General features: G+C 44.3%; 1 protein-coding gene across 2 annotated transcripts; it reads left to right on the forward strand.

Annotated features, from left to right (window-relative positions):
* The first annotated feature begins 333 nt into the window (after positions 1-333).
* On the forward strand, positions 334-27,870 carry acin1b (apoptotic chromatin condensation inducer 1b). Of its 2 annotated transcripts, XM_034676512.1 has the most exons (18): positions 334-505; positions 2,601-2,666; positions 2,822-2,933; positions 3,153-3,223; positions 3,371-3,949; positions 4,040-4,810; positions 4,955-5,037; positions 15,504-15,624; positions 22,195-22,240; positions 23,332-23,477; positions 23,689-23,835; positions 24,048-24,219; positions 24,344-24,489; positions 25,085-25,192; positions 25,649-25,756; positions 26,182-26,590; positions 26,709-26,806; positions 26,896-27,870. In XM_034676512.1, the coding sequence occupies exons 1-18, from the start codon at positions 371-373 to the stop codon at positions 27,241-27,243; spliced, it is 3,666 nt and encodes a 1,221-aa protein (XP_034532403.1). In that variant the 5' UTR covers positions 334-370; the 3' UTR covers positions 27,244-27,870. The 2 variants fall into 2 exon arrangements, with proteins under 2 accessions (XP_034532403.1, XP_034532402.1); XM_034676511.1 differs by having other exon boundaries at positions 3,371-4,810.
* The last annotated feature ends 115 nt before the right edge of the window (positions 27,871-27,985 follow it).

The raw sequence follows: 27,985 nt of genomic DNA on the forward strand, positions 1-27,985 counted from the left end.
GAGAATAAAGTCAGAATTCTGAGAATAAAGTCAGAATTCTGAGATTAAAGTCAGAAGTCTGACTTTAATCTCAGAGTAATAATTAAAAAAAAAAATTTTGACCTTAATTATTATTTTTTAAATTATTCTGAGAATAAAGTCAAAATTCTGAATTTATTGTCAGAATAATAATTTAAACATTTTTTTTTACCTTAATTATTTTTTTTTCAGTGGCCCTAATCCTCTTCCGTAGAAACCACCACACGGCTGTTATACAAACTGTTTTACGACTCGGAGAAAAAAACGAGTGTTTCCGGAAACAGCCGAGCGGTGACGCCGAGCAGCAGCCGTAGCGACGCTTGTTGGAGTTTCGACAAGCGGAGGGAGCAAAATGGCGGACGAAGATATTACGCTTGATGGAAAACCTCTACAATCGCTCCGAGTTGCGGATTTGAAAGCCGCCTTGGAGCAAAGAAACCTCCCGAAGAGCGGGCAGAAGAACACCCTCATAAAGCGACTGAAAGGGGTAAGCTTTAGCTCGGGTTTGGGCCGCTTGTCGAGTCTGTCTAAGTTCAGCAGGAGGCTGGAGAACGGTTGGAGGGGGGTTCACATTAGAGGCCGTAACGGTGTGGAAGCGGGAATACATAAACCGTCATGCACGCGTTATTACACACAAACAGCAGGTTGTGTTTTCGGTTCTTTGTGACTGACAGTGTAGAGAAACTGTTTACCCACCGAGCTCCGACTTGATTCGGAACTACCCCCGGTGCACCGTGTTGCACACAGTTGAAGTGTGCACCTGTCAAGTCGAGGCCTAAGCGGAGTGGAAGCGAGCAGCCGCACATAGTGTACAGTTCCAGCGTGCACGCGCTCTGTGTGTTTGTATGGGGGGGGATACAGGGGGCGCGCATAGCCATGTAAACACTATTTAACGAGCTGAAACCACATTAATAACACAGTTATAACGTGAGTCTACAGTTAGAATCACTGCTATTCGTTCCCATAATATATTCTTTTTCAACATATGAACTATCACAGCTTTCAGGGCCGTTTAACTTAGACTTTTTAACGTGTTCATATAGAAGTTACATGTTCTTGTACAAAGGAAGAGCTGCTACTCAACATTAGAGATGGGATTTATGGCTCTTTGAAGGGAACCGGATATTGAGGAGCTGTTCAAAAGACTGGCTCTTTGGCTCATTGTTATATTTATTTATTTATTAGAAGTCAACTCGTTTTTATCAAGGGAACAATCACTGGTAGCAGTTATAAGATAAGATTTGGATCAGGATAATTCAAACTTACACATCCCACCAATATATATATAAACTCTACTGGTGGTAATTATTCTGAAATACTGATTATAATTTAATTTGGCATTGTAAACATTCCATAAGATGGTGTCATATCCCCATGCTTCGACAGTGAGATCACTATTTTGAATTTCCCTCACCTGAAAAACTTTGTGGCACTATAAAAACTAACTTCCATGTAAAACAACTTTACTGTAAAATGTTCCACACAAGAACATTTTAACAATACAGAAAACAATATAAAAAGAATAAATATATATGAATATAAAAAATATAAGTACAACTAGAATAAAAATTAGGACATTATAAAAATGTGAATGCAAAATTGTACTACCCCACCTGGTGTTTCTACGCCTGAACTACTTTACAAACAGGAGCTCAGCTCCTTGACTCGACTCCACATCAAAACAATGTAAACAATGTAAACAATGTAAACAATAACAAAGTGTAGACAATAAGTGTGAACAAAAGGCTCATGGTGACATGTGAAGGCAGCGTGGGCAATCTGCATATAAAACGGCTCGCAACTGCGAATCAGTTCTCATCGTTCACTTAAAAGAGCCGTTCAAAAGACCGACTCGTTTGCGAACGTCACATCTCTAATCAAATTATACAAACTAAATTATTCCATCAAATTTGTAGTTTAGCTAATTTCAGAAAAGCTGCATGCTTTACTTTCACAGGGACGTCGAGAAATCTGAAAAGCTATTTTATATAGACTTGATATAAAGACTGTAAATATATTATCTATTGATTGTGTCTATTATCTGCAACTACAGCGTGGAAGCAAGCCCATAAGTGCATGCATGTTTATACTACCATGAAGTCCTGTGAGAGTATGGACCAGTATCTGTGTAATTTGCATACATTCAAAGCATTTGCTTGTGTATTCTCTAGTCTGAACCACCATAGTGTGTGAATGAGGCGGCACTGGTGGAACTTTAAGGTAGTAGTTACATACAGGGTTAAGGATTTGACTCTTTGCACTTACATTTTGAGGGAAATGTTTGGTTAGATCTGTTCAAATTTATGTATATATCATTGCACATTCAGATTTTGAAATATCCTGTCTCTGAAGCCTTGTGCATGGTTTGAAATGCTTCACAACATTTGTACACTCATGTTGATGTTTGAAATATTAGAGATTGACACTGACCAGCTCAAAAGAACTTGCACTTTTACCCCATTGAGTGTCATTATAAATCCATTACACAGTTGTGCGTTGATCAAGGCAAAAACCAGGTCGCTAAATGACACAAAAACAAATGAATGCAGCAACTATAATTCCTCTTCCTTGTTCCCATGCAGGCACTGATGTTGGAGAATCTTCAGAAGTCATCGTCCTCTCACAGCGGGCTGCAGCCCAACTCACAGGTAAGAGGACGGTTCTAAAGAGGGGTTAGTTTCTTTGGTTTGGTTTTATTTCTGTTGTTTAGTTCTGCACGTCTGAGTCATCAAAAAACTACTGCTTTTTACCGTCGTCTTGTGGCGCATGTGTAACAATAATGTGCTGCTTTGTGTACTCCTAGATTGGTGAGGAGATGAGCCAGAACAGCTTCATAAAACAGTACCTGGCCAAGCAGCAGGAGCTCCTTCGACAGCGGCTGGAGAGAGAGGCCCAGCAGGACGAAGAGGCAGAAGGTAAAACATTCAGATAAACACTCTTAAATCAGTGCTTCCTCTGTCTTAAAGGATCCAGTCCTGTGAATGTGTCTGATCAGAATCATTCATGAATGTTTGTCATGGTGAAATTATCAACCTGATCCATTTAAGAGATGGCTTTCATCACAAACTTGTTGTGCTTTTTGAGCATTTATCCTCACATTGGTGCTGACCTTTGACCTGTACTCTGTTCGACAGAGAGTCCAGCAGTGCCTGAGGAAGATGACGACCACTCTGATGACAATGACAGCTCCTTTGTCCCAGACAAGGTCAGTAATCCCTGAACAGGACACACATATTTCTGTTATTATTACACTTTTATGAACAGTCCTGGTGTTTCATTCAGAGATGGCCGATTATTACACCTGTACATTATTTTTCTTGCTTGTGTAAAACAACATGTCTCCTCCCTGCAGCATCGCTCCATACCCTCCCAGCCCACAATGACCCGGGACGATAAAGGAGGAGGGAATGCAATGATGGGTCATGCAATGATGGCGTGTGCTGCCAACATGGACCCCTCTGCTACCCTCCACCCTCAGGAGTCCCTCGAGGCTCCGGGAGCCTGGATGCAGCGAGCCGCCTTTCTTCAGGGGCACAAGGAGCCACCGGCGCCTTCTCCTCCTCGCGCTGTAGCCTCCCTCTCAGTGCGCGTCCTGGGCCAGCCAGACCGCCAGGGGCTGCCCCCGCCTGTCCCCCGAGCCCAGGAGAAGGAGGGCACAGCACCGAGCGAACCGGGATCAGCTCACTCTGTCCTACACCTTAGCAGATCTGCCGGAGTTGCCGCAGGAAGTCGCGCCCATGTGGAGGATGACGACGATGACAGCGGCGATGATGAAAGCGAGGATGACGATGATTGGGGGCCTGGTCCCGGCGGAGTGAGACGGGGGAACAGAGCGCCTCCCCAGCCGCAGCAGATGCCCCCCAGTTTCCCGCCAGCGGCAGCAAGATCCAAACGCAAGCTGCAGCCTCCGCAGCACATCCCACCACCACAGGTACACCACACTCCAATGCAACTGCGTCACCCAACTCCTCCGCCCTCTCCACCTCCTGACCTGTTCCCCCTCCCTGACACTCCCAAGCAGAGCCCGCCAGACGCAGAGGACCAGGAGAGGGGAGGTCCTGATGCTGCACGTGGTCCAAGGGGAGGGTCATTTCCTCCTTCCACCCTGCAGAGGCAGGACTCTGACTCCAGCTCTCGTTCCAGCAGCCCAGAGCCCCTCATGAAGCGCAAGCCGGGCCCGCTCTCTCTGCTCGTTCACAAGATGGAGACAGAAGGAGCTTTCACCTCTGCTGCAGGTGTGTCCGGAGAATCGGCACATTCCACCGCGGGGCCCGCCTGTTCCAGCGAATCACCGCTGCAAAGACTGGACAGAAAGAGGCTTGAAGAGAGCAGGGAGAAGGAGGAAGAGAGACGACTGAAAGAGCAGAAGGAGAGGGAAAGGCAAGAGGAGCAGGACCGAGAAAGGAGGAAGATTCAAGAGCAAGAGAAGGAGAGGAAACGCCTGGAAGAGGAGAAAGAGAAGGAGAAGGAGAAGGAGAGGAAGCGGCTCGAGGAAGAAGAGAAGCAGCGTCAGAAAGAGGAGCAAGAAAAAGAGAGGAAACGCCAGGAGGAGGCGAAACAGCGTCAGAAGGAGGAGCGAGAAAAAGAGAGGAAACGACAGGAAGAGGAGAAAGAGAAAGAGAGGAAGCGCCAGGAAGAGGAGAAGAGAAAAGAGACAGTCCACAAAGGCAAGGTGGCTGTGACTGAAGCCCAGGATTCCTCATCAGATTCAGACTCCAAATCAGACTCCTCCTCTCGTTCATCACACTCCTCCTCTTCGGGGGAAGAAACTCGTCCTTCAAAGCAGCCGAAGGTAAGGGGATCAATCTGGAGTCATTTGATCATGTTGCTCATTTTAGATCTAATTTCACTGATTTTCCTTGATATTATTTTAACTTTTCATACATTTCAGTGCACAATCATCTCCTTAATTTTTGCCTTGTTTCTTATTTGACAGAAGGTAGACCAAGGACGAGCAGGAGAGGATGAGAAAAAGACTGTCCCGGGTACAGAGGCGGAGAAACGACACCTTCCCAAAAGGTCAGTAACTTTTACAACAAGAGGAATTAAATCCAGGATAAATGCTTTACTATTGTATAAATGTACTTGTCTGTTTTATAGAGCTCTGATTTATCATCTTGAATGCATTTATTGACTGAGGGCTTCGAAAAATCACACACGGAAACTTCTGGAACAAGGCAAATGGAAAAAAGAAAGAAACAGGGATTTAGTCATTAGAGTCTAGACAATGTTTATCAGGATATCCTCCTTGTTGTTGTTCCTTTGAGTTTTAGCTATATGGGTTATGTGTGTCATTTATTAGACATTATTTTCCCTCACAACAATCTGTATTCTGTTGCCACAATGATTATTTAATTCATGTTTTATTCTAAGTTAAGCAGCCATATTTTTGAGGCATCCAAACCATAGACTGTATAAAATACAGATGTAGTATCCGTGACATCACCCATCTGTTTCTGAAGCGCTGTTTTGAGGCCAATCGACGGCGGCGGCCATATTGCTGCTGTCGAGCGATTGTGACGTAAAGAGGCGGGCTTTGAGCCTCCTAGCCAACAGCTACAGTGTTCCCGCCTGTCAATCAAGTCAGCTGTGCCTCTCATTGGAAGACTCGTAATCTCAAAGTCTTGGAAATTGCTGCGTTGGAAAAAAATTCACCCTCCTCACAGTGAGAGCCGCTCGAGAAATGAGCTATCCAGACTACACTTGTCTTTTGAATCAGGCTGTAAACATGTTTATTTCTGCTGTAAAGATCGGCTTTTTTGAATTGGTGTGTATGTGGTTTCCGGTACTTACGGAGTCAGCCTCAAGCGGATCCTCGATGAACTGCAGTTTTTAGCACTTCCACATTGGATTCATATTTTTTAGACCGGAGGTTGCTGCTTGATCAAAACCTGATTTCTGACTATGCTGATGGTACTGTTATAAAACATAGTAAATAACAAGAAGCTAACAAGGACTTACTACAACAACAGAAGGGAGTATGTCTTAGCTGAAGTAAAGTGAGCTCTGTTATTGGGGGCACTCATTTTAGAAAATAAGAACTATGGCCCAATCTCTGTGTCCACACTTAAGCACTCACTGACTTTGAGGCATGTTCCCACTAAGGCCATGAGGGTTTAGGGCTGTCCCAATGTCAAATCACCAAGTGTGTGAGGGATCTCTCTCAGACTTTTTGAGCCCTTTTTGCCCCCTTTCTGTAAGTGGGCATTTTTGCAGACTTAGCGTAAGGGAATTACCCATAGTTCATAGCGTTGTGACGTGAAACCAAGCGGCAAACTCCGGTCTCAAACGATGAAGCCAATGCGGAAGTGATATAAACTGCAATACATCGAAAATCCGCTTGAGGCTGGCTGCAGAAACACCGGAAACCACATAGATATGAATGGGAAAAAGACGATCTTTGCAGCATTAATAAACATGTTTACAGCCTGGTTCAAAAAACGGCTTGGCCCTACAACGCTAATCTCTCTAATGGCATACACTGTACGGGGGGTGAATTTTTTTCTAACGTGACGGTTAAGAAGATATTAAGATTATGAGTTTTGCCCAAATAAGGACATGACTGACGTGACTCCCGGTCGGGAACACACAGCCATTGGCTAAGAGACTCACACTACGTCACACTACGTCACACTCTGCCTAGTTGAGTTCCGCATTACCAATATGGCTGCCGCCGTCGATTTGCTTCAAAACAGCTCTCAGGAACAGATGGGTGACGTCACGGATACTACGTCCATATTTTTTACAGTCTATGCGTGAAACATGGGATTCCCAGGGGAAGCCTGCGAGCATGGAAAGGTAAACAAATGCTGTAACATGGAAATAAAAAAAAGTGTGACAGTAAAAAAGAAGCATGAAAGTTGCAATGAAATTTACAGGTAAAAAAAGTTTGCCTGTAAGTATAAATATAGAAAACCGCCTTAATCTTTTTATCTTCACACATATGTGTATACAGTATAATTCATATATTTATAGTTATATAGCCTATTTATATATTCTAAATGTTTTGGCACTGGTTAAGCAGTCTGTACAGTAAGAGCCTGGATCACATGGCAGTCGGTCGTTCCTTAAGTGCCTTGAATTTGAGGAAAGTAAAAATTGTGCAATAAAAAAATCCTAATATCTCTAAGGTGAGCTGGTGACGTTATGCAGGTTACATCAATTATTATATTACATTAAATTACATCAAATTGCCTGTTAAAAGGAAGTTTTTCCTCACCACTGTAACTAGCTAAATACTGCGATGTGCAATGCTCATGATGGATTAAGGTGGGAGTCTTACCCTGTCTTGAAGTTGGGTCTCTGTTCATAATTTGACATAGAGTGGTCTAGACCTCCTATGTTTGTAAAAGCATCCTGAGATAACGTTTGTAGTGATTTGGCGCTATAGAAATAAAGATTGATTGATTGATCAATTAAGTCAAGAAGGACTCAGGGCTTAGGGAGGACATTGAGATTGGGCCTGTATCATGCTGTGTCTGAATTATCTGTTGGGGAATTTGCAAACAGCCTTTGCTCGAGCAAAAAGGAAAGGCCACATATAAGGTCAAATCAAATCAAATCAACTTTATTTATATAGCACTTAACACACAACACAGTTAATCCAAAGTGCTTTACAACAGAAAATGAGGAAAACAAAGAGAAAATGAAATAAAAACACACAAATAGAGGAAGAGAGTAATGACAAGAAATACAATTAACAGTGCAGTGAGTATCTGAGCCAGTGTGGTTAGGAGCAGTTAAAATCTAATGAATAAAAGTGCGTTTTGAGACGACTTTTAAAAGTCTCGACAGAGGAAGGAGAACCGGATGGTGGGGGGAAGAGACTTCCACAGTTTTGGGGCACAGATGGAGATGGCCCTGTCCCCATATCTCTTTGTCCTTGATGTTCGGACAGACAGGAAGTTTTGGGTGTGATGATCTGAGAGCTCTGACTGAGTAATACGGAGACAGGAGAGTGCTTTATATAGGAACAGAAGGATTTTGGAATAAATTCTGTAGCTGACCGGAAGCCAGTGTAGGGAAGCAAGAATTGGTGTTATGTGGTTTCTCTTTTTTGACCTTGTCAGGATCCTGGCTGCTGCATTTTGAACTATTTGAAGGCGGGATAATGAGGATTTAGTGATGTCAAAGTACAAGGAGTTACAGTAATCGGTGCATGATGATATGAAGGTGTGGATGACTTTTTCCAGGTCTGAGGTGCTTAATATTGAGTTGAGTTTGGAGCTGCATGAAACTTATTTTTACTACATGATTTATCTGTTTGTTAAATGGTGTATAAGGTGTATAATGAAGTATTTCATCATATCATATTTAAGCTTAGAAACGCCTGCACAGTGAAAAACATTGACCTGGGAGCTGAAAGCGTCTGTTTTAGGTCTCTAAATCATCCTTGAGCACACCCCACTCCTTTCTCTCTGTCGTTTCTAATTATAGCAGCATGCATTTCTTGTCAGGCATTCATTGCGGCAGCCTCAAAAAAACTGCGTGGCTGCTGCTTTTCTCTGGAGAAAAAAAAAGGAGGGTCCTTTCTCCGCGTTACACCGGCTGTCATTTTCGTGTAATTCCTCCTCACCGTGGGAAGAAGAAACCGTGTATTCAGTCGTTATATTGCCCCGACTGTTAGTTACTGATTAAACGTCGAGTTTCTGTAATTTTTGAGCCTTTTATTTTGGAAGTCTCAGACCGGAACAGAGCTTTTTTTCACACTTGAATGGGCTTGACACTGGTCTCGTTATCCAACATGGCCGCCATGCAGGCATTGCATCCCTGATACCGACGCAGTGAACGAACCCCAAGCCTGTGGAGGAAACCGTTAACGACACCGGGACTACATTTTAACGGTTTTAACCACCGTGTAACCGGGATACACGAACACGGCGGAGTGATATCTGTCATCCCCGGGGGTTCCCTCTTCAAGGCCGGTTTTAGAATGCTCTCCGAAGGCAACAAAAACGGGTAAGAGTGAACCAGAGGGCGACTCAAGGCTTCAGGTGGCCGGTTCTCCATCTGCAGAGAGGGAGAAGCATTAACCCGTGTCGGCCTTTTCGTGCCCTGCCATGTTAATGTAGTTTCAGTACGATGCTGCTCGTCTGGCTGCTCCTTCCCTGTCTGTTGAATATCATCAGATCACATTGGCCTGGTTCAGAGCGTGTTACATGTCCGCCCATGTGAGGGAGACCCGGGGCTGGTACGGTCTTTTGTTGAGTAATGGCTTACAGAAGATTTTCAGGAAGAAGGGGAAAGGTAGGGAGGGGTGGTGGTGGGGTCTCCTTTCTTTTGATCAGTGCTTAAAATAGCTTCACATTGAAGCAGCATTAATAAATAATGTCCTCATGCTAAGATTTCTCCCCTCCCTATGTCTTTCCCCTTGACCTCAACATTTCCTACCATGCCAGGTGGCAAGGTAATACAGCTAATTCATAATTTATATTCTCCATCCTCCTTTATATCACACTGTACATGCAGCATGTTGTCTAGCCCAGGGGTTCTCAAACTTTTTTGGCTTGTGTGCCCCCTTTCAAAAACAATTTCAGCCAAGCACCCCCTAGTATGGCTGAGAAAAAATATCAGGATATGGGAAAATGACAGGAATAAATGTATGCATGTGGTTTTACAGTGTCATAATAACATTTAAATGAAAGATGACACATTCTATGCTTTTGTAGTGCAATATTTTCCAGGAATAATTAAAGATTGAGGCAGCTAGCACCTTTGATGGCCCAAGGAGCACACCGATTTATTTCTGTCAGACAAGAAGCATTTCAACCACCTGTCCATTGTTATCCTCCTTGCCGCGCTTTTATCATAGACTGTATAAAACATGGACGTAGTGTCTGTGACATCACCCATCTGTTCCTGAGCGCTGTTTAGAAGCCAATCGGCGGCGGCAGCGATATTGGAAATGCGGAACTCAACCAGGCAGAGTGTGACGTTAAGAGGCGGAGTTTGAGCCTTCTAGCCAACAGCTATGTGTTCCCGTCCGGGAGTCATGTCATTCATGTCCTTATTTGGGCAAAAACTCGTAATCTTATTATCTTCTGAACCGTTGCGTTAGAAAAAAATTCTCCCCCCCCCCCCGTACAGTGTGTGCCGAAAGAGAGATTAGCTTCGTAGGGCCAAGCCGTTTTTTGAACCAGGCTGTAAACATGTTTATTAATGCTGCAAAGATCGTCTTTTTTGAATTGGTCTGATGTGGTTTCCGATGTTTCTGCAGCCAGCCTCAAGTGGATTCTCGATGAATTGCCGTTCATAACACTTCCGCATGGGCTTCATATTTTGAGACCGGAGGTTGCCGCTTTGCTTTTTGACTTTTTATTTGCAAGCAAATGTACGTGATCGCTCGCTGAACATTGACGTCAACCGATGGAGGCCATCTGGTCCAAGCGGTTTTGCAAATAATATATATTATGAATGAATACGCTCAATTTGGAAATTGTGCCAATCAGTTTTTAATCAGATTTTGATGCAACTTTTATTTTTGGGACATTTGTCACGTACCCCTTGCAGTACTCCCACGTACCCCTAGGAGTACACGTACCCCCATTTGAGAATCACTAGTCTAGCCCACAGAAGGCTATATTTGTATTTTTAGATTTGTGTGGATGTTGCTGTTCATGATCTCAGTGTTGTCAAGGGAGATCATTAAAGCAGACATCTGTTAGCTGTACAGTCAGTGTGAATGGGCCCTTATGGTGTGATATAATTCTCCCAGCTGGCTCCGGCTCTCACACTCTCCTCTCCTGGGAGCTGACTACATGTCTGCATTGATCAGTGACAGTTTTTTTTTGCTGTGTTTTATCAGACCAGTTAGTTGATTAGCACTGCATTTTGATGTATTCTGAACCATGAATGATAATGAGTGCCTGATTATTGTTTAGCTTTGTTTAACCTTTAAAGACATGAAAAAATAAAACCAGTGTATACATGTCGTTGATGTTATACGTGAACAAGGACTGATTAATTTTATATGGTGCAGATTTGTTTGAAACATCTCACACTACTACCAAAAACCACAGGTAAAGGCTGGCACACATTACAGGATTCTTTAAACCTTCACACATTTAGAGACCACACACTTGATGATAACAAAAGACAGATCGCACAAGATCTCTCTCTTCTGATCTTATAGTGTGTGGTGTGCACTACGGAGCACACCACACACTAACCGATTCTTCAGCGGAGTATCAGGTTCTTCACGCTCAATATTCCAAATCTCGCGTAGTAAAACGTGACTTCGGTGTAAACAAACATGGCAGACGAACAACGTTATATAAACATTCATGCTGTTGCCACAAATCAACCAGTTGGTCTTCCATTTTGGAGGTCCAAGAGACTTTTGTTTTCACCGGCGCCATGTTTTTGTTTGTTTTTACTTCCTCTTCCGTCAGTCAGCTGAGTCAGCTTGCGTCTTGATTGGCTTTTGCTCCGGTACACATGACATGTGACACTGTGCGTGCTCGGCTCTTCTCGGAGCATCCCACACACAACAGGATTTCTAGTCGCAAATATTAAACATGTTCATTATTTACAATCTGTCCTTCTGAGGCCTTCCGAGCGGCTCAGAGCGGACAAAATCACTCTGAACACACCTCACACCACAGGAAAATCACACACCATGTCGTTTGCAAACATCAGACAACCGGACCTTTGCTGGCTTTGATCATAAGGGGGAGACCGGGACAAAAATCAGCCTGATTATCCTGTAGTGTGTACCCGCCTTAAGGCTGCTTTATTTAGTGTTTTTGAGTGGGAGTCCTCCTGTGGACATAAACACAAGCAATCCTGACTCAAAAACAAGTAGTCTACAAAGATTCTGATTGGTTGTTTTTTTTAAACGCTCATAATGCATCAGTTTTATGGTGCATTTTACAGATTGCAGCAAAAGATGTCTTTAAAGTCGTTCTATACAACCAAAATCTAAGGAGACTCACAGTTAATCACTCATTCTTTGTTCCAGTGATCATTACATCCACTCTGCCTGGCCCTTCCTCCTCCCTTTGATCCTCAGGGGGTTGTATTTCTAGCTGGCATCTGTCTCCCTTTATAGTCGGTGCAGGTGTGTCTCTGGCCTTGCCTAAAATCCACACACACACACACACACACACACACACACACTGGGGCATTGACATCCACACCTCTGCCGAATGAGAAGAATCAGTGTGGCGTGGAGGAGGGGAGAATGCTGCCCACACTCCTGCCAGGAACTAATCTCCAGAGAAGGAAGCTGAAAAGGCTCTCCCCCAGCAGCAGCACTGTGGGTAGATTTCATTTCCAAGATTAACATTAAAGAACCCTCCAGTGGTCATGTGACATATCAGGGTGAAAGGAAAAAGCAGAGGTTGGCCCTGTGATGCTTGGTGAGTAATTACAAGCAAAGTCAGATATTTTACAGCTCTTGTCATCAGTCTCAAGGAAGTACAGGTTTCCTTTTCTGTTCTAATCCTGAACAAACTGCAAACGCACTTTGTTTTTGTGACACAAGGGGCCACCTTCATCTTGGAAATCTCTTAGGTAATCGCTTGAACAAATGGTTGTTTAATATACAAGGCCATGAGTGGATTGTAAGAAATGACCGTATTGAAACCGTATTTTCACGGTGAAGTGAACTGTTTTGTTGCTTTACTTTGAACAGCAGACAATGTGTTGCAGATGTCTCCTTGTTTTATGGAACAGATCATCGATGAATATTTCCCTGCATCATGAGAGATGAAGGTGCAGTGCTGTAGAGAGAAGGATGCTTGGAGGATGTAATTCTCCCACCCACAAGTGCTGCCTGAGTGCCTGTGGAGGCAGCGGAGGAGACTTTCGAGGCGGGATACTATATATACACATGAAATGATGACATCTGCTTGATTTTGCTCGCTGCCTTACATAACTGAGCTCAAATATAACAATATGTGAAAAAAACAAAAAACGATTGGATGTGTGAGGTCTGACTCACGAAGACCGAGTGTGACTTAGTTAGAGCTTTGGCCCCAGCATGGATCAGATGAAGACCACACACATCACGTCAGCTGCGTTTGTGTGTCTCAGACTGTGAGTTACTTTGAGGTGTGTGTGTGTGTGTGTGTGTGTGTGTGTGTGTGTGTGTGTGTGTGTGTGTGTGTGTGTGTGTGTGTGTGTGTGTGTGTGTGTGTGTGTGTGTGTGTGTGTGTGTGTGTGTGTGTGACCCTGGATGTCTGCTGCCTGGTGAGTTATTTATAGAAGAGGTGACCCAGTTCGCTGCCCCCCCAGCACCAAACCTCAGTGTTTTGACTGTCTTGTCCCACACATCAGTTCGTCTTCATAGTCTTCAATGAGGGCTGAAACTTCTGATTTACCTCCTTACCCATCAATAAGTTTAGTGTTTCTATCACTCATTGTTCATCCTCAACAGATGACTGTACCGGACGGTTCAATATCATATTGAGAATTGTGGCATCCCCATATAGAGACATGATTTCCACATACTGTATAAAATATGGACGTAGGATCCGTGACGTCACCCATCTGTTTCTGAAGCGCTGTTTTGAGGCCAAATCATCGCCGGCGGCCATATTGCTGCTGTCGAGCAATTGTGACGTAAAGAGTCGGGCCTTGAGCCTCCTAGCCAACAGCTACAGTGTTCCCGCCTGTCAATCAAGTCAGCTGTGCCTCTCATTGGAAGACTCGTAATCTCAATATCTTTGAAATTGCCGTGTTAGAAAAAAATTCAACCACCTACAGTGTGTGCCGATCGAGAAATAAGCTATCCAGACTACACTCGTCTCTTGTATCAGGCTGTAAACATGTTTATTTCTGCTGTAAAGATCGGCTTTTTTGAATTGGTGTGCCAGCGGATCCTCGATGAACTGCAGTTTTTAGCACTTCGGCATTGGACTCATATTTTTAGACAAGAAGTTGCTGCTTGGCTTTCCAGTGGGCAGGCTGGCTTTTACGCCCTTATATATAAAGTCATGATATCATTTTGCACAACAGTATCCTCCCCTTTTTGAAAAAAACAGAAGTTTGCCTTTGTTCTTGATTTGGGCCGCTCAGTTCCTGCCATTTTTCTTTCTTTCTCACAGCAGACTCACTTTCTTCCCTGGCAGCTCAAACGTCCTGCACAATGGGGAGTGGGCTTGTACTGAAGTGGATGCTTATGTGCAAGGAAAACCCAGAATGTTGCTATTGCTGCCTGTATAATAGGCTGTTTTATCCTTATGTATCGAGTAAAAATCACCGTTTCCAATATCACTGCCTCATGAACTGGCCTGCCTGCTCACCCGATCTCAACCCGACTGAGAACTTGTGGTCAATAATAAAGAAGATAATTTACAGTAAAACAGCTCAAAGGAACATCTTTGGAAAGCCATACAAGGTACAGCTCACAGTCATCAGAAACTAAATCTGTTTACCAGTGACCTCTGACCCTTACTGAAAGAAAAGGAGGTTATGTTGGACATTTGAGAAACACTTTAGATTTAAAATGTTTCAAAGACTTTAACAGTTTTATTTTGTATACAAATGTAAAGAAAACTGTTGTTTTTGTTGAAGTTTGAATACAGTTGTAGTAAATATTATTATTTTCAATCAATAGAACGTTTAAAATGGTGCCTATTTTTTAATTTTCACAAGCTACTGTATATGCTCTTATCACCACTCATTTCTGCATATTCTGCATTTATTTAAAAATACAGACGAAAAGCATCATTTTAACCACACAGTTGAAGAAATATATTCACTATCTGACTTCCTAACAAATTTGAAAACGACTGTTAACATAGTTTTTAAAATATTCACAAAAATGCAACTTCATAATCATTTGGAACACGGTGCAGGGATGGGAAATGATTTTCAAATATTCATTCACATAGTAAAAACCGAAGAGTTTTGCGAATATTTTCTCATTTTAAAAGTAAGATTTTTCCTCTTTTTTACCAGTGCCTGGTTGTGATACAGTATTCCCACCAGACGGTGGATACAGAGCGTCTTACAGCTGTTTGCTAACTGCATTAAGTAACAGAAGAAGAAGAAACTGCATTAAATAGCAAAAGAAGAAGAAACAATAGCGACAGTTGCAGAGATTCTCTCCGTTTCTGATTCTCACACTACTACACCCGTATTTCCAGAGACTGAGCGTGGCTGTAAAATGTAAACATACACGCCACGCCGCATCACAGAAACACCGACATAAACATCAAGAAAGACGCTTTCAGTACCGCTACTAGCAGCACCTCGTCCTGCTGCTGGTTAACGTGACTACCACACAAACAGGCCGTTAACGGACAGATGTGGGTTCACGTTAACCCCTTTTGAGATTTTGACCCCAAATAAAGGCCTGGGCTCTGTAAACTCCCTGTAGGTAGTTTCATAAATGGATTCATCAAAAGTAACCAAAGCACAGGCAGCAATAACAAGCTTACTGAATCAGTGTCACTGACCAGTGTTGACTTTTAGACAGCCTTGACTGCCAAGCCTCTTTCCTTCCACCTTCTCACCTCCAGTCCTTCTCCTCTCTGCAGGGAGGTGTCGGAGCCCAGCGCAGCCGCTGTCACAGAGGTGGAGCCAGACTCGGAGAGCTCCATGGCCCAGCAGCCGCCCTCTGGGGCCGAGCCGGAAAACAGCGAGGGCCACCTGGAGGAGGTAAGGCCACTGAGAGGGTGGGGGGTGCCCGGATCTTTGCTACATCTCTCACTAACCCGCATCCGCATTCATTAAAAGCATGGGTAGTTGGCGGCACAGGTTTAGAGGGTCACCTAAATCTAACACAACCCCAATGTTTGGAACCTGTGGAGATTTTATCTATTTCATCCTGACTCGATGTGCTTTGTGATTCTTTTTGTTTTTATCTAAATCCTCAAGAAAGTAGTTCTTTTGTTTCTCTAAACTCTCTCAGGGAATAAACAGGGGTTGAGTTGGAGTTGGGTCCTCGGATACAGAACATTGAACTAATCCTTCCACCTGCATTTAACACGACTTACACTTCACGACTGTCTCATTCACATAGATGATCTCTCACACACACAGCTCTTGTCTGTCTGGTCCCTGCAGATGGATGTGTAGTGTCCATGTTTCTGGGATGTGACTAGTAATAATGAAATCATGTTAAACTGAAGTTCTATTGTGCATAAGGTGTCTCATTTTCATGTTTGTGTGTATCTGTGTGTGTTAGGGAGGGAGGGGGGAAGTAGGAAATTAACACACCATGGCAAAATCCCAATTCCCCCCTTAGCCTCACACCTAGTTTTGGAGTGTCCTTGCCATGTTGGGGGTTTGCCTCTCAGACACCCCTTTTCGACCAACACAAACCTGGTTCTCGCACTGGTTCGGAGCTGGTTTAACTTGCGAACCAACTCGGCACCAGTTTGTTCTTCCATTCGCCCAAGCCCATGGAAGAGCCATGTCATGACGTCACTTCTACGTGACCGCTTTTGGCGATGGCGGACAACGTAGCATGCTTACTGGTGTTGCTCCTGGCTTTCCATAATCACATGAGGCCCCGAAGAGAACTTATACTCTTCTCTTCTAATCCCTTAGCTTCGTTTTTGTTATATTTTTACTGGCGGAAACTTGATTGGTTTGTCTTTTTGGTCTCGCCCCTCAACCCTTACCCCCTGCCCCTCGCCTTTTGACATGACTGGTTCGCAGTTCTAGACCAGACCAGCAAAGAGTTGGTGCTGTTCGGGAATCTGTTTTCCTGGCCGGGAGCCGGTTCTCTCGCAGTTGAAAAACTGGTTCTCAATTGGAGCACCGGCTCCGAACCGGCCCTGAAACTGCCTCGGTGGAAAAGGGGTAAGAGTAGAGCTAAAAGAGGAAGGATTGATACACTGCATAATGTGACAACTTAAGCCATGTCATGTTTTTCTTCCTTTCATGGAGAAAATTGTAAACAAGTACTTGTTTACATAAATAAGAAGATATATGAGGAACGTGGTTTATACCGTATTTCCTCGTATAGCACCCCATTATACATTCCTTTGCATCTAACAACATCATAAGTAAGGGGGTAGCGTATTGTGAACTGGTGGTTATTCAGGTAAATTAGAACCCGGACAGGGTGAGCAGGACTCACAGATTGATTTGATATGGCACGTGCAATCAGGTTGTCCCTGTTGTCGCTTTTGAGAACTCATTGCAGTTGTTACGGGCTTTGAACCAATAGGAATCAAGCATCAAACATTGGGCTGGTCAATTCGTAAGAAATCTAACAGAATGGTTATCAATGATGAAGAATTGGATTTAAACGTTCGTGTTATCAACTTTTAGATCAGGGTTTCTTTCGTGACACTACCTCAGCTTGCAGAGAATTCTGGGATTTTGAGTCTTAGTCCAGAAACACTCCACGGCCAGGTGGGTAGGACTAAGTGTGAGGATTGGGATGCAGTCTTAACCCTTGAGCCCTGACTCACTAAGCGGAGTGTTACTCGCTGTTTAAGCACTTTTTGTGGACTAAAGTGTATCTGGGGACGGGGGCACCAATTACCTCTTACCTACTGAAGTTTAAACGACTTAGGATGAAGAAATAGCAGCTTAGGTGGTTGGTGAAAAGGAGCCAATTTCTAACCAACATTTTCTCAATGATTCTAAGCTCAGTGAGAGGTTCAGCGTTTGATGAGTCCTCCTTAGCCTGCTTAAATTAAAATCAACCACATAATGATTTGTCGTTGGAGCTTATTATGAAGCTTCAGAAAAATTGTGAGCATGTATGAAGCTGGCCGGCTGCTGTGTTATCGACGTTATCAGCATGTGCCTTGTTGTTTTTTTAACTGTGAGTGTGTGCGTGTGTGTGTGTGTTTGTCGGCCTTGTCTCCACCTTGGGTTTGCATGAGTAATGGACCCTAACAGTGTGTGTAGAGATGCATCAGGGCTCGTTTCTGCTGTTCCTTCCAGCCTGTGATCATTCTCTCTGCTCTCTGGCCTGCTCCTTTCACACTCTCTCTCTCTTTATTATTCACTCTCTTTCTCTCCCCCTCCCTGTTCCCTTTACTTTCCATCTTTTCGCCTCTGTATCCCATCATGAACGCTTCTCTCTCACTTTATATATTTATGGTGTGATTGCTGTTTAAAACCCCATTGATTGCTTTGTTATGAAGGTGCCCATGCCTCTTCCATTGCCCCTAATGGTACCTGCTGCGTACTACTACTACCACCACCACCAACACCAACACCTCCTCCACTCCTCCTCCTACTCCTCCTACAACTCCTGTCTCGCTACTATGCCCAAGTGCGTCGCTGGCACCTGAGTTAGGCCCAGAGTCTGCAACCGTACGGCACTGAGTAAAGCCCCGGAGCCTGAGCCCGTGAGGCCTCTCGCACTCCCATAGCCCTCGAAGCGGCAAGCTGAGCCAGCAAGAAGCGGCGCTCGCATCGCACAGTCACTGCAGCAGTGCACAGTTGCCATGGTAACCCCGCCTCGGGGGTTGGGAAGCCTGCTTGCTGATCTGAATCAGACTGGACTGTGTTACACTGGTGGTGATGAATGATGGAGTTAAGGAAGAGGAGGGTGTGTTAAAGCTCGATGTATCGCCTCCCCCCCTTCTCTCCTGTTTGCCATTTTCGAGGCGGTTCACAGTCACAAAGTGTTCCCCCTCCGATGTCGCCATCTCCTGCCTTTAAATGCAAGATGCAGCTTAAAGAAAAGACAAAACTCTGCAGCTCTTCTGCTTTATTTTTTACTCTACCTCCAACCCCACAGCGCCCCCTGCTGTCGGAGGGAATGTATGACTTTTGGACTGAGAAACAACCGCAATAAACCCAAGAGTGATCGAAGCTGGAGTGTCTGTTCGATCACTGTTTGGGGTTTTAAAGTGTTGAACACACACTTACTGAGCAACAGAATACAACTGGATATAGAAAGAGAGAGAGGGAGGCTTTTTTGTGGATAAAACCTGGCTACGGCATAAAAATGTGGACTATTACTCTCCTGGAAAAACCGCACCACTGCTGCTATTTCAGCTTGTTAAGCTGCCAGCATAATCTGTCCTGACAAGTTCGCCTTTTTGAAACTATCCCTGTCGTTCAGATGGATTTATAAAATCTACAAATGTGCTCCAAGTTGCTGTCTAAAGGAGAACACATCCCCAGGATTCTGCACAAGTAAAATACTTTTGTGACAAAGGACAAACCGCCAAGGATGAGGAATCCGACACACACCATGCACCAACTTGTGCCCTCTGACTTTGATCGTTCACCCTGAGAGCGGGATTTACTCAACAGACCATCGCCTCCTTTCCTCAGCAGTTGACTGTCACAGTGACTCAGCGGATGTTTGACCTTGAAGTCATGGTTTCCTGCTTCATTGTGGAACCTGCAGATGGACAAGTGCACTTGTTACTAAACTTCTAAGTCGATCTCTCTGCTGCCCAAAAAGTCAGACCCTGCTGGTCGGTGCAGCTGCATGATGTCGACCCTCACATTTTGACACCCTTTTTTTTTGGGATTATTATTTTGCAAACAACATTTCTTTTGGGATGCATCTCTCAATTTTTATCCCAGTGAAAAGAAGTACTGTTAATCTACAAAACGACCTCAAAGAGTTGCAAACCCTGAACTGCCAAAAACTGGATCTAAAATCATGGACATAAAATCTCCTCGGGACACCCTGTTGACATCCTTTGGGTATTTTTGACACGCCTCCACCTTCTTAAAGGCTTTTTGGACTATATTTGACAACATGGACTATTGAACGTTTCACACATGGATTTTTTTTGAACATCAGATGAACTTAACAGATCATGGACTCCCAACAAAACACACGTCAGCCCCCCTCCCCCTGTCCGAATCCATCACACGTCTATTTTTTCGAACTCTTAAAGACTGAGAAGTGACTCTGTGATCAGCAGTCAGCCAAGAAAAGTTCTCCTCAGACCCCAATGCAAGACAAAAAGTCCAATCCAGTGATCAGTTCTTCCCCGGTGGCTAATCTGCACACTCAAATCGAGCCCCGCCCACACTCCTCTGCCATCTCTGATTGGATCCTTGTTGCCTAGATACAGTGCACGCTGTGGTGCGGTTGGGCCATAGTCGAGCCAGTAAGGAATCAGGTGTCAAATGGTACCAGGAAATGACCTGTGATTATTCCTCTGTTTTAAAATGTTTACAATTCTGAAGGAGAAAATGTAGAAAAATCTCTTTCCTCTAGATCTTTTTATGAATAATAGAAATATACAAATTACCTTTTCCAAATTTTAACACATTTTTGGACTGTGAAGTGCATTGCAGTATACATTTAAATTTGTGCAAAAATATCGTAAATTAGACATTCGTAGTTGTGTTTTTTTACATTGTAAATCTTAAAGGTGAATATTAACTGCAGCATTTGCATTTAGTGATGCTGACAGATCTTTGAGTCTTCAACACTCTGTTCTCTACCTCTGCTCAAACTATAGACACCACCAACTCGAGACACTCTGGGCTTATTTGCTACTTATACCACAAAATGTTCAAGACAATAAGAACAGGATTGATAGTGCAAGCGTTCTGGCCTGTTGAAAACCAAAACCGCTGCTCACATTTTCAAGATTTAAAGCTTTTTATTCTCAAGTTCACCGTATACGCGAGGACATACAGGAAAACCGAGATGCTGTCTCTCTCTTCCAACTCTCAAATAGCAAAATTTAAATATAAAATACAGTTAAAAACAGCCTTACCGATACTTTTTTCCGCACACCTAATTGCAGAGATCATCAATTCTCTTCTGTATTGGAATTAGCGTACAGTATTGGCGATACTCTTATCACATTTGTTATGTAATATTCATTTCTTGTGCAAAATAAGAAAAATACTTAAAACTTAAAGCTGCATATTTATTTACGACAATTGCTTTCAAACAAAATTCATACAAAAAGATACATCCTACTGAAAACTTGGATGATGCCCTTCCTGAGACAATCATAACAAAACCCACAACCAGGGCAAATTTGGCCAATTTCACATTTGACACAGTAAGTAAACCTAACCTCTGTTCACAGGGAACATGTGAAAAAGTGTAACTGTACAGCAATTAAACCCAAATTAAATAAAATGGTTTACTCTTTGACAGTAAATGTGCCTCAATTAGTCACCTACATGTACCTTACAGACCGCTGCTTAAATTCCAATTTAACTTAAAACATGAGCCCAACATGTGTGCAGCAGCCCATTAGTATATTTGTTAATTGTAGCGGTGGATATCGGCGTGTTGGCCAATGTCCGATTGTTCATTTTTAAGCCAATATCAGCCGATACCGATAATGTGCCGATAACATCGTGCATCCTTACTATGTACACATTGCAGGTAGTGGTGTCGTGACAACTTAAAAATGGACACATGTAAATGGATGATAATGCAAATGATATTAAGGTGCAAACAGTATTGCAGATAAAGTAGATAGCTTAATGTGCAAAACAGCTGAGGTAGAGTCCTTATATGTAGTGGGTATGTCACAGTTTATCTTAATCTTCCCCCGTTAGAAATGTAACCAACTAGTTCTGGTTTGCCAAGTGAGGCTAGCACCACCACCTGTAATGTAAATCAGAGTTGTAAATGTCTTTTTTTCTGAATGGGACGTTGCTTTTACGATTATGAAGGGAATGTTTGATGCTGGTAGTTACAACACATGGAATAAGTTCAGATATTTTGAGGTAGACCAGTAAGAAATGAGGCTGTAATTTTGGTCGGGAGGAAAAAAATTCAAAGACGTATGCATTCCTGATAATTTAAAATCAACAGTTAGTGCAGGAAAAATTAAAAAAATCTCAATTCCTTTAGAGAAAACACATTTTATAAAGTCAAAAGATCAACTAAAAAACACTGACAGACACTAGACTGGACACATCACACACTAAGACCTAATCCGGTTCTCTCTCTACTCATGTTCTTATACACATCATGGACTTACATTGTGCTCAGACACAAAACAGAAACACACTAACTCATAAAGAAAGTGGATCCTCGTGATGATTTATCTCTTCGGTTTTGAGCAGAGGCGGAGAACTAATGTGTCCGGAGTCTCTCTGTATCGACCAAGCACCCTCTCTTCATAATGTGGTTCAATTGGAGCCTCCGGGCCTCTGTTACTTTAACCCCCTCGTCCCCCAACCCTCCCCCCTTCCACTTTTCCTGTTTCACCTCTTCTCTGTTGTTGCCTGTTTGGGTCTTGACTCGCGGTTCTCATCTCACCCCGCACCCCTGGGGTTTCTGTATGCTCTCTTCCTGTCTCTCTCCCTTTCCAGAGCACCACTCCTAAGGCTTTCGCTGCACGCAAGATCTCCCTGACGAGTGAGTATACCGGTTACATCCGTCATCCTACATGAGGAAACAAGAGTGGGACCATAATGACAAAGAGAAAACCTTCAGAAATGTCAAATCACTGCCCCCCCACCTTCACTAGGAACTATATGATGAGTTTTCAGTGCCCCCACCTTCACTAGGAACTATATGATGAGTTTTCAAATAGTGCCCCCCCTGTCACTGGGAACTATATGACGAGTACTAAGATAGTGGCCCCCCGTCACTGGGAACTATATGACGAGTACTGAAATAGTGGCCCCCCGTCACTGGGAACTATATGAAGAGTATTTAAATAGTGGCCCTTCACTAGGAACTATATGACGAGTATTTAGATAGTGCCCCCCTGTCACTGGGAACTAAATGACGAGTACTGAAATAGTGACCCCCTGTCACTGGGAACTATATGAAGAGTATTCAAATAGTGCCCCCCCTGTCACTGGGAACTATATGACAGGTACTCAAATAGTAGCCCCCCCTCTGCCGCTGGGTACTATATGACATGTACTCATATAGTGGCCTCCCTCTGTCACTGGGAACTATATGACAAGTACTGAAATAGTAGACCCCCTTCTGTCACTGGGAACTATACGACATGTACTCAAATAGTAGCCCCCCCTTCTGTCACTGGGAACTATATGACATGTACTCAAATAGTGGCCTCCCTCTGTCACTGGGAACTATATGACAAGTACTCAAATAGTGGCCCCTTGGTCACTGGGAACTATATGACAAGTACTCAAATAGTGGCCCCTCTGTCACTGGGAACTAAATGACATGTACTCAAATAGTGGCCCCCCCTCTGTCACTGGGAACTATACAACGTACTCAAATAGTGGCCTCCCCCCCATGCACACGTAGACATAAGAAGAAGAGAGAGAGAGACCCATGACTGTAGATATGCTAGCTAGATTTATGGCTATGTTTTGTGTGTCTTCAAGCGCCATCTTCTGGATAAAATACCGTAACACAATAGAGTATCCCTCCTGAAACTCTGTTCCCCACACAGCAACACATCCTCCTCATGGTGCGTTTTTTTCTCTCCTCAATGCTAAACTGCGTTCTCTGACCGTCCTCTGCAGGCACTAAGACGTCACCAGCCACCACAGATGGAGGAGCAGGAGAGTCTGACACTGGAGCTGCAGGAGGCAGGAAGAGGAGGTGGGGCTCCAGCACATCAGTGACTGCAAAGAAACCATCCATCAGCATCACCACAGACTCACTGAAGGTACTAAAGCAGCAGCGGGAACAACACTTATTAGATTGGCTGTGTTATGTTTAGATGATGTAATGCAGTGAAGTAGATAGAAGCTTCTTCGACGATGATGATGAGGATGATGATTGCAGTTTTAAAGATGACTTTGTTTTCAAGGTTATAAGTGAATAATTTAAATGTGTCCCCATGTCTTCTGTCCTCCTGTCTGCTCCTCCACTTTTAGTCTTTGATCCCAGACATCAAAATAAACCAGGAGGCGGTGGTGGAGCTCCACCCGGAGGAGCTGCAGCTGTCAGGGGATGAGGAGAGTCTGGACAACAGTCGGAGCGACCAGGACCAAGGCTTGAAGATCCGGCGCACCGTCACACAGGTCAGGAAAGAAAGTCCATAGTCTGAAAGAGAAAAGTGAAATCAAATAAAAAATGAATGAAAAAGAATGAAATAATGTATATATATATTTTTTTTTAATTAAATAAACAATTAAAAATAAATAGTTTTTCTTTTACAATAATAGAGAAATAATAGAAGTCGGTAGTTTTCAAGTGTTGCGTCACTATTTTTACACCTGTGTTTCTCCCCCAGGTTGTCCCAGATGACAATCAGGAAAATGGACAGACGAATGAAGAAGAGGAGGTGGAGAAAACAGAAAAAGAAATACAGCGCCGCACTTCCAGAGACAAGAGGAAGAACAGCGTTTCTGAGGAAGCCTCGGACTCACAGACGTCAGTGAAGATGGACGGAGAGGCACAGAAAGGTTAGCCTCTTCCTCATCATCCTTCTGGCTGCGCTCTGACTTAAGAGACTTTTTCCTTTTCCTTTTTTTTAAGATTTCTTATCCAACCAGCTCACTCTTCCCATTATCTCTCTCCCTCCCTCAGTCACCCCCAGCGACAGCCTGGTGCGTCGCTCAATCAGCCAGCAGAAGTCCGGCGTGTCGGTCACCATCGATGACCCGGTCCGCGCAAGCAGGCAGCCCTCACCTCCTCACGGCAAAGTCTCAAACATCATCCATGTCACCAACCTGGTGGGTTTTTCTTCCAAGTGTCCGTGACTTAATCAAAAATGATTCATCAAAACTTTATTAGTACAATAATAAAGAAAGGTTGCATACTCCTACAAGTAAATCATGACTGAAGCACATTGAGGTAATCCCAGTGGTAACAGCATCCCCATCATTCCCCTAATTACAGCCAGGAGCCCTTACATACCCAGGTATTATGGCTGCAGTCAAACATCACCCTAAATCAGAGGCGCACTGCATGACTAAACACCGTGTGACGCTGACAGGACTAGACATTACACATTTAATCACTGGCATTTGCAGATTCTTTCAAACTTTTGTCATAGTGGCAGAACTTAAAGTTAGACACGGAGAAAGGACGCAGATTTTTAGTTCCATCCAGCTTTATCTTTAAAAAACAGGATCTCTCAGACAAGAAATATGTGGAATCCAAACAATGACGCACAAGTCACAGGGAAATTAGTTCTACCCCAGAAAGAAACTGACGCATAAAGGGTCAAATTGTTGATTACAGAATGAAATGAGTGTGCTAAAAGAAGTGTCTCAATATAAACGAATGCAACCCTGAAGTCATCCATGCTTGTTGGTCACCCCACAGGTACGACCGTTCACCCTGGGCCAACTCAAAGAGCTGCTGAGCAGGACGGGCAGCGTGCTGGAGGAGGGCTTCTGGATCGACAAGATCAAGTCTCACTGCTTTGTCACCGTGAGTAACAACAACTCAACGTTCTCACTCCGTAATAACCACCAGGGACGGGGGTCAAAGCCCGGCTCCACATGTGTCGAAAAGAGGAATCTGTAACCTTAAACTCTTTGGTGATGTAATGTCACATCTTCAGCTGAGTCACGTGACATAAATCAAATCACTGCAGTACAAACTGATTATTGTCTGGTAAAGTTTCCTGGGAGTTTCTGGTGGTCACTTGCTCACAAAGATGGCTGAACATGAAGAGGCCGAAAGTTTGGCTACATTTTACCAAAAAAAAAAGATTAAGAGGAAGCACAATGCAACTTTTCTAGATCTGCTCTGTTTGTGCTGAGCTGGACCTGTGCTCTAAACACAGTGGAGGTTCCTGCAACAACTTAATTCTTGCAGCGTGTTTCCGCTGAGATGTGATCGCTTTTTAAATATTGTTTGTCTTCCTCTCTTCTGTCCTCGCAGTACGCCACCGCAGAGGAGGCGGTCGCCACCAGAGCCGCCCTGCACGGCGTGAAATGGCCTCAGAGCAATCCCAAAGTCCTGAACGTGGACTTCAGCGAGCAGGATGAGGTAAAGAAACACTTAATGAATTTGTTTTTTTTGTTTCTTTTGTTTTTTTTTAACATTTGTCTGGTTTTTCAAGGGTAGTCAACTTTCACAAAACACCCCGTTACATGCGAGCAGACAGCAACAAGCAGCGGGCGCCTCATAGAAACGACAGGACAGTTAAAGGCATGAGGGATGAAATATTAATGGGTTTATTTCTGGAACCTTTTCAGATGAGCAAACACAAACATAGTCCTCAGCGGTCGAAGTGTAATGTCTCTGTAATGCTTCAGGCTGCATCACATCATCCACCATCATCCACCATCATCCACCATGTTTCTTACAGTTAGACAATTTAATGCAGTAAAACCTGACGGCACAATAATACAGCATGTTTAATCTTCTAGTTCCAATCAGAGACGGTTTCATTCTTTGTCCTTTCCCTGCAGGTGGACTTCCACAAAGGAATCCTGAAACCAGAAAAGGAGTCGGACCACGTCCCCGAGCCTGGCGTCCCTCAGCCCCGCCTGCCTCCTCTGATGCCCGAGCGAGACCGAAACAGAGAGAGGGACCGCGACAGAGACCGGGAGAGGGATCGCGACCGTGAACGGGAGCGAGGCGGCGGCGTTGTCGGAGTAGGAGTAGGAGTAGGACCAGGAGGAGTCAGGGACCTGTGGGCAGAGCGGGAGAGGGAGATGGAGCGGCGGGAACGAGCCCGTGGCGAGAGGGAGTGGGACCGGGATAAGATCCGGGAATTTGCAAGGCCGGGAGAGGAGGGGAATCGATCTCGATCTAGAGAAAGGGAGAGGAGGAGGAGGGAGAGGAACAAGAGCAAAGAGAGGAAAACAGATAAGAAAGGTAACGGAGGACACTGTTGGGAAGGAAAATGGAGGAGAAAAAAACAGAAAGGATGCTCATGGAAAAGTTTTGCACGACTGTTTTAACATTTTTCTGTGTTTTGTTTTGTGAATGACAGAAAAGGGAGACGAGCCTCCGGCCAAACTGCTGGACGACTTGTTCCTGAAGACCAAAGCAGCTCCCTGTATCTACTGGCTCCCCCTCACTGAGGAGCAGGTTCGTCTCATTTCTCTCTCTCAATAACCAGTGGAACTTTATGTCGTCTCTGTATGTTGTGACTAAACTGTCCCGCGTGTGTCCACCAGGTGGCGCAGAGGCTTCTGGACCGCACAGAGCGCCAGAAGGAGCGCGAGCGCCGGCGCAAGGAGCTAGAGGAGGAGGACAAGAAGCGAGAGGAGGAGAAGAAGGAGAGGCTGAAGGTCCGGGAGAAGGACGGCAGCACAACAGCGAGCGGCACTGCAGCAGCAGCAGCAGGAACAGGAGGAGGAGGAGCCGGGCGAGCAGCTGACGGAGACAGAGAGAGGGAGCGTGCCCGAGACAGGGAGGGGGACAAGAAGAGGGACGGCGGCCACCGACCCAGACGGCCGTCGGCAGGCACCGGGAACGGACGACGCTCTCGTAGCCGTAGCAATCAGAGGGACAGACGCCGCTGAGGGGAAGATGAAGAAGTTGAAGAGAGAGAGGAGAGGAAGAGGGGGCCGTGGCTGAAGGGGAGAGGAAACTGCAGATGCATAAATCACATTTCTGGAGACTGAAAATCTCTGAGTCCAGGACTTGTCTGCTTTGTCCCATCGCGCTTTCTTACATCGTCCACTCTGACGCCGGCGTTGTCTTCCACACACTTCTGTCCAGTTCTCAACAGTTCATGTAGCGCCACTCTCTCCTGTCCTCTCTCTGTCTACCAGAAGCTAAAGATGGCCCTCCTCTTCCTCCGTAGTGCCGTTTGGTGTCCTCCGTGTGTCAGAAAAGAAGCAGAGAGCGTCTTCTGGTGGTTTCTTTCGACTCTCAGCGTTTTGTCCCTCCTGAGGTTTTTTGGGAAGCCCGCCTCTTTATTTTAGTTCTGCGGGTTGCAGTTCCTTCCTCCTCTGAGCCCTGTAATAAAAACCAGTTCAAAATAGATCCCTGAACCGTTCGGATATTTTCTAGGATCAGTTTTAGTGTTTAACTTTTTTCAGCACTGACTGTATTTTCTTCTTTCTTTTTTTTTAAACTTTCAGGCTGTGTTTGTCAAAGTGCGGAGAGTCGTTTTTGTTTTGAAGTTTTATAAATCATGAATCATGTTCGTTTGTTTCAGCCTTGGAGGAGTCGTTGTGTGATGTCCCACAAACTTACAACTCAAGTCTCAGCTTTGTAATGTAGAAAACAAAAAAAAAAGGTGCGATCGCCCGATCTTGA

This window comes from Notolabrus celidotus, chromosome 23 (assembly GCF_009762535.1).
Source record: "Notolabrus celidotus isolate fNotCel1 chromosome 23, fNotCel1.pri, whole genome shotgun sequence".
In the NCBI taxonomy this organism is placed as follows: Eukaryota; Metazoa; Chordata; class Actinopteri; order Labriformes; family Labridae; genus Notolabrus; species Notolabrus celidotus.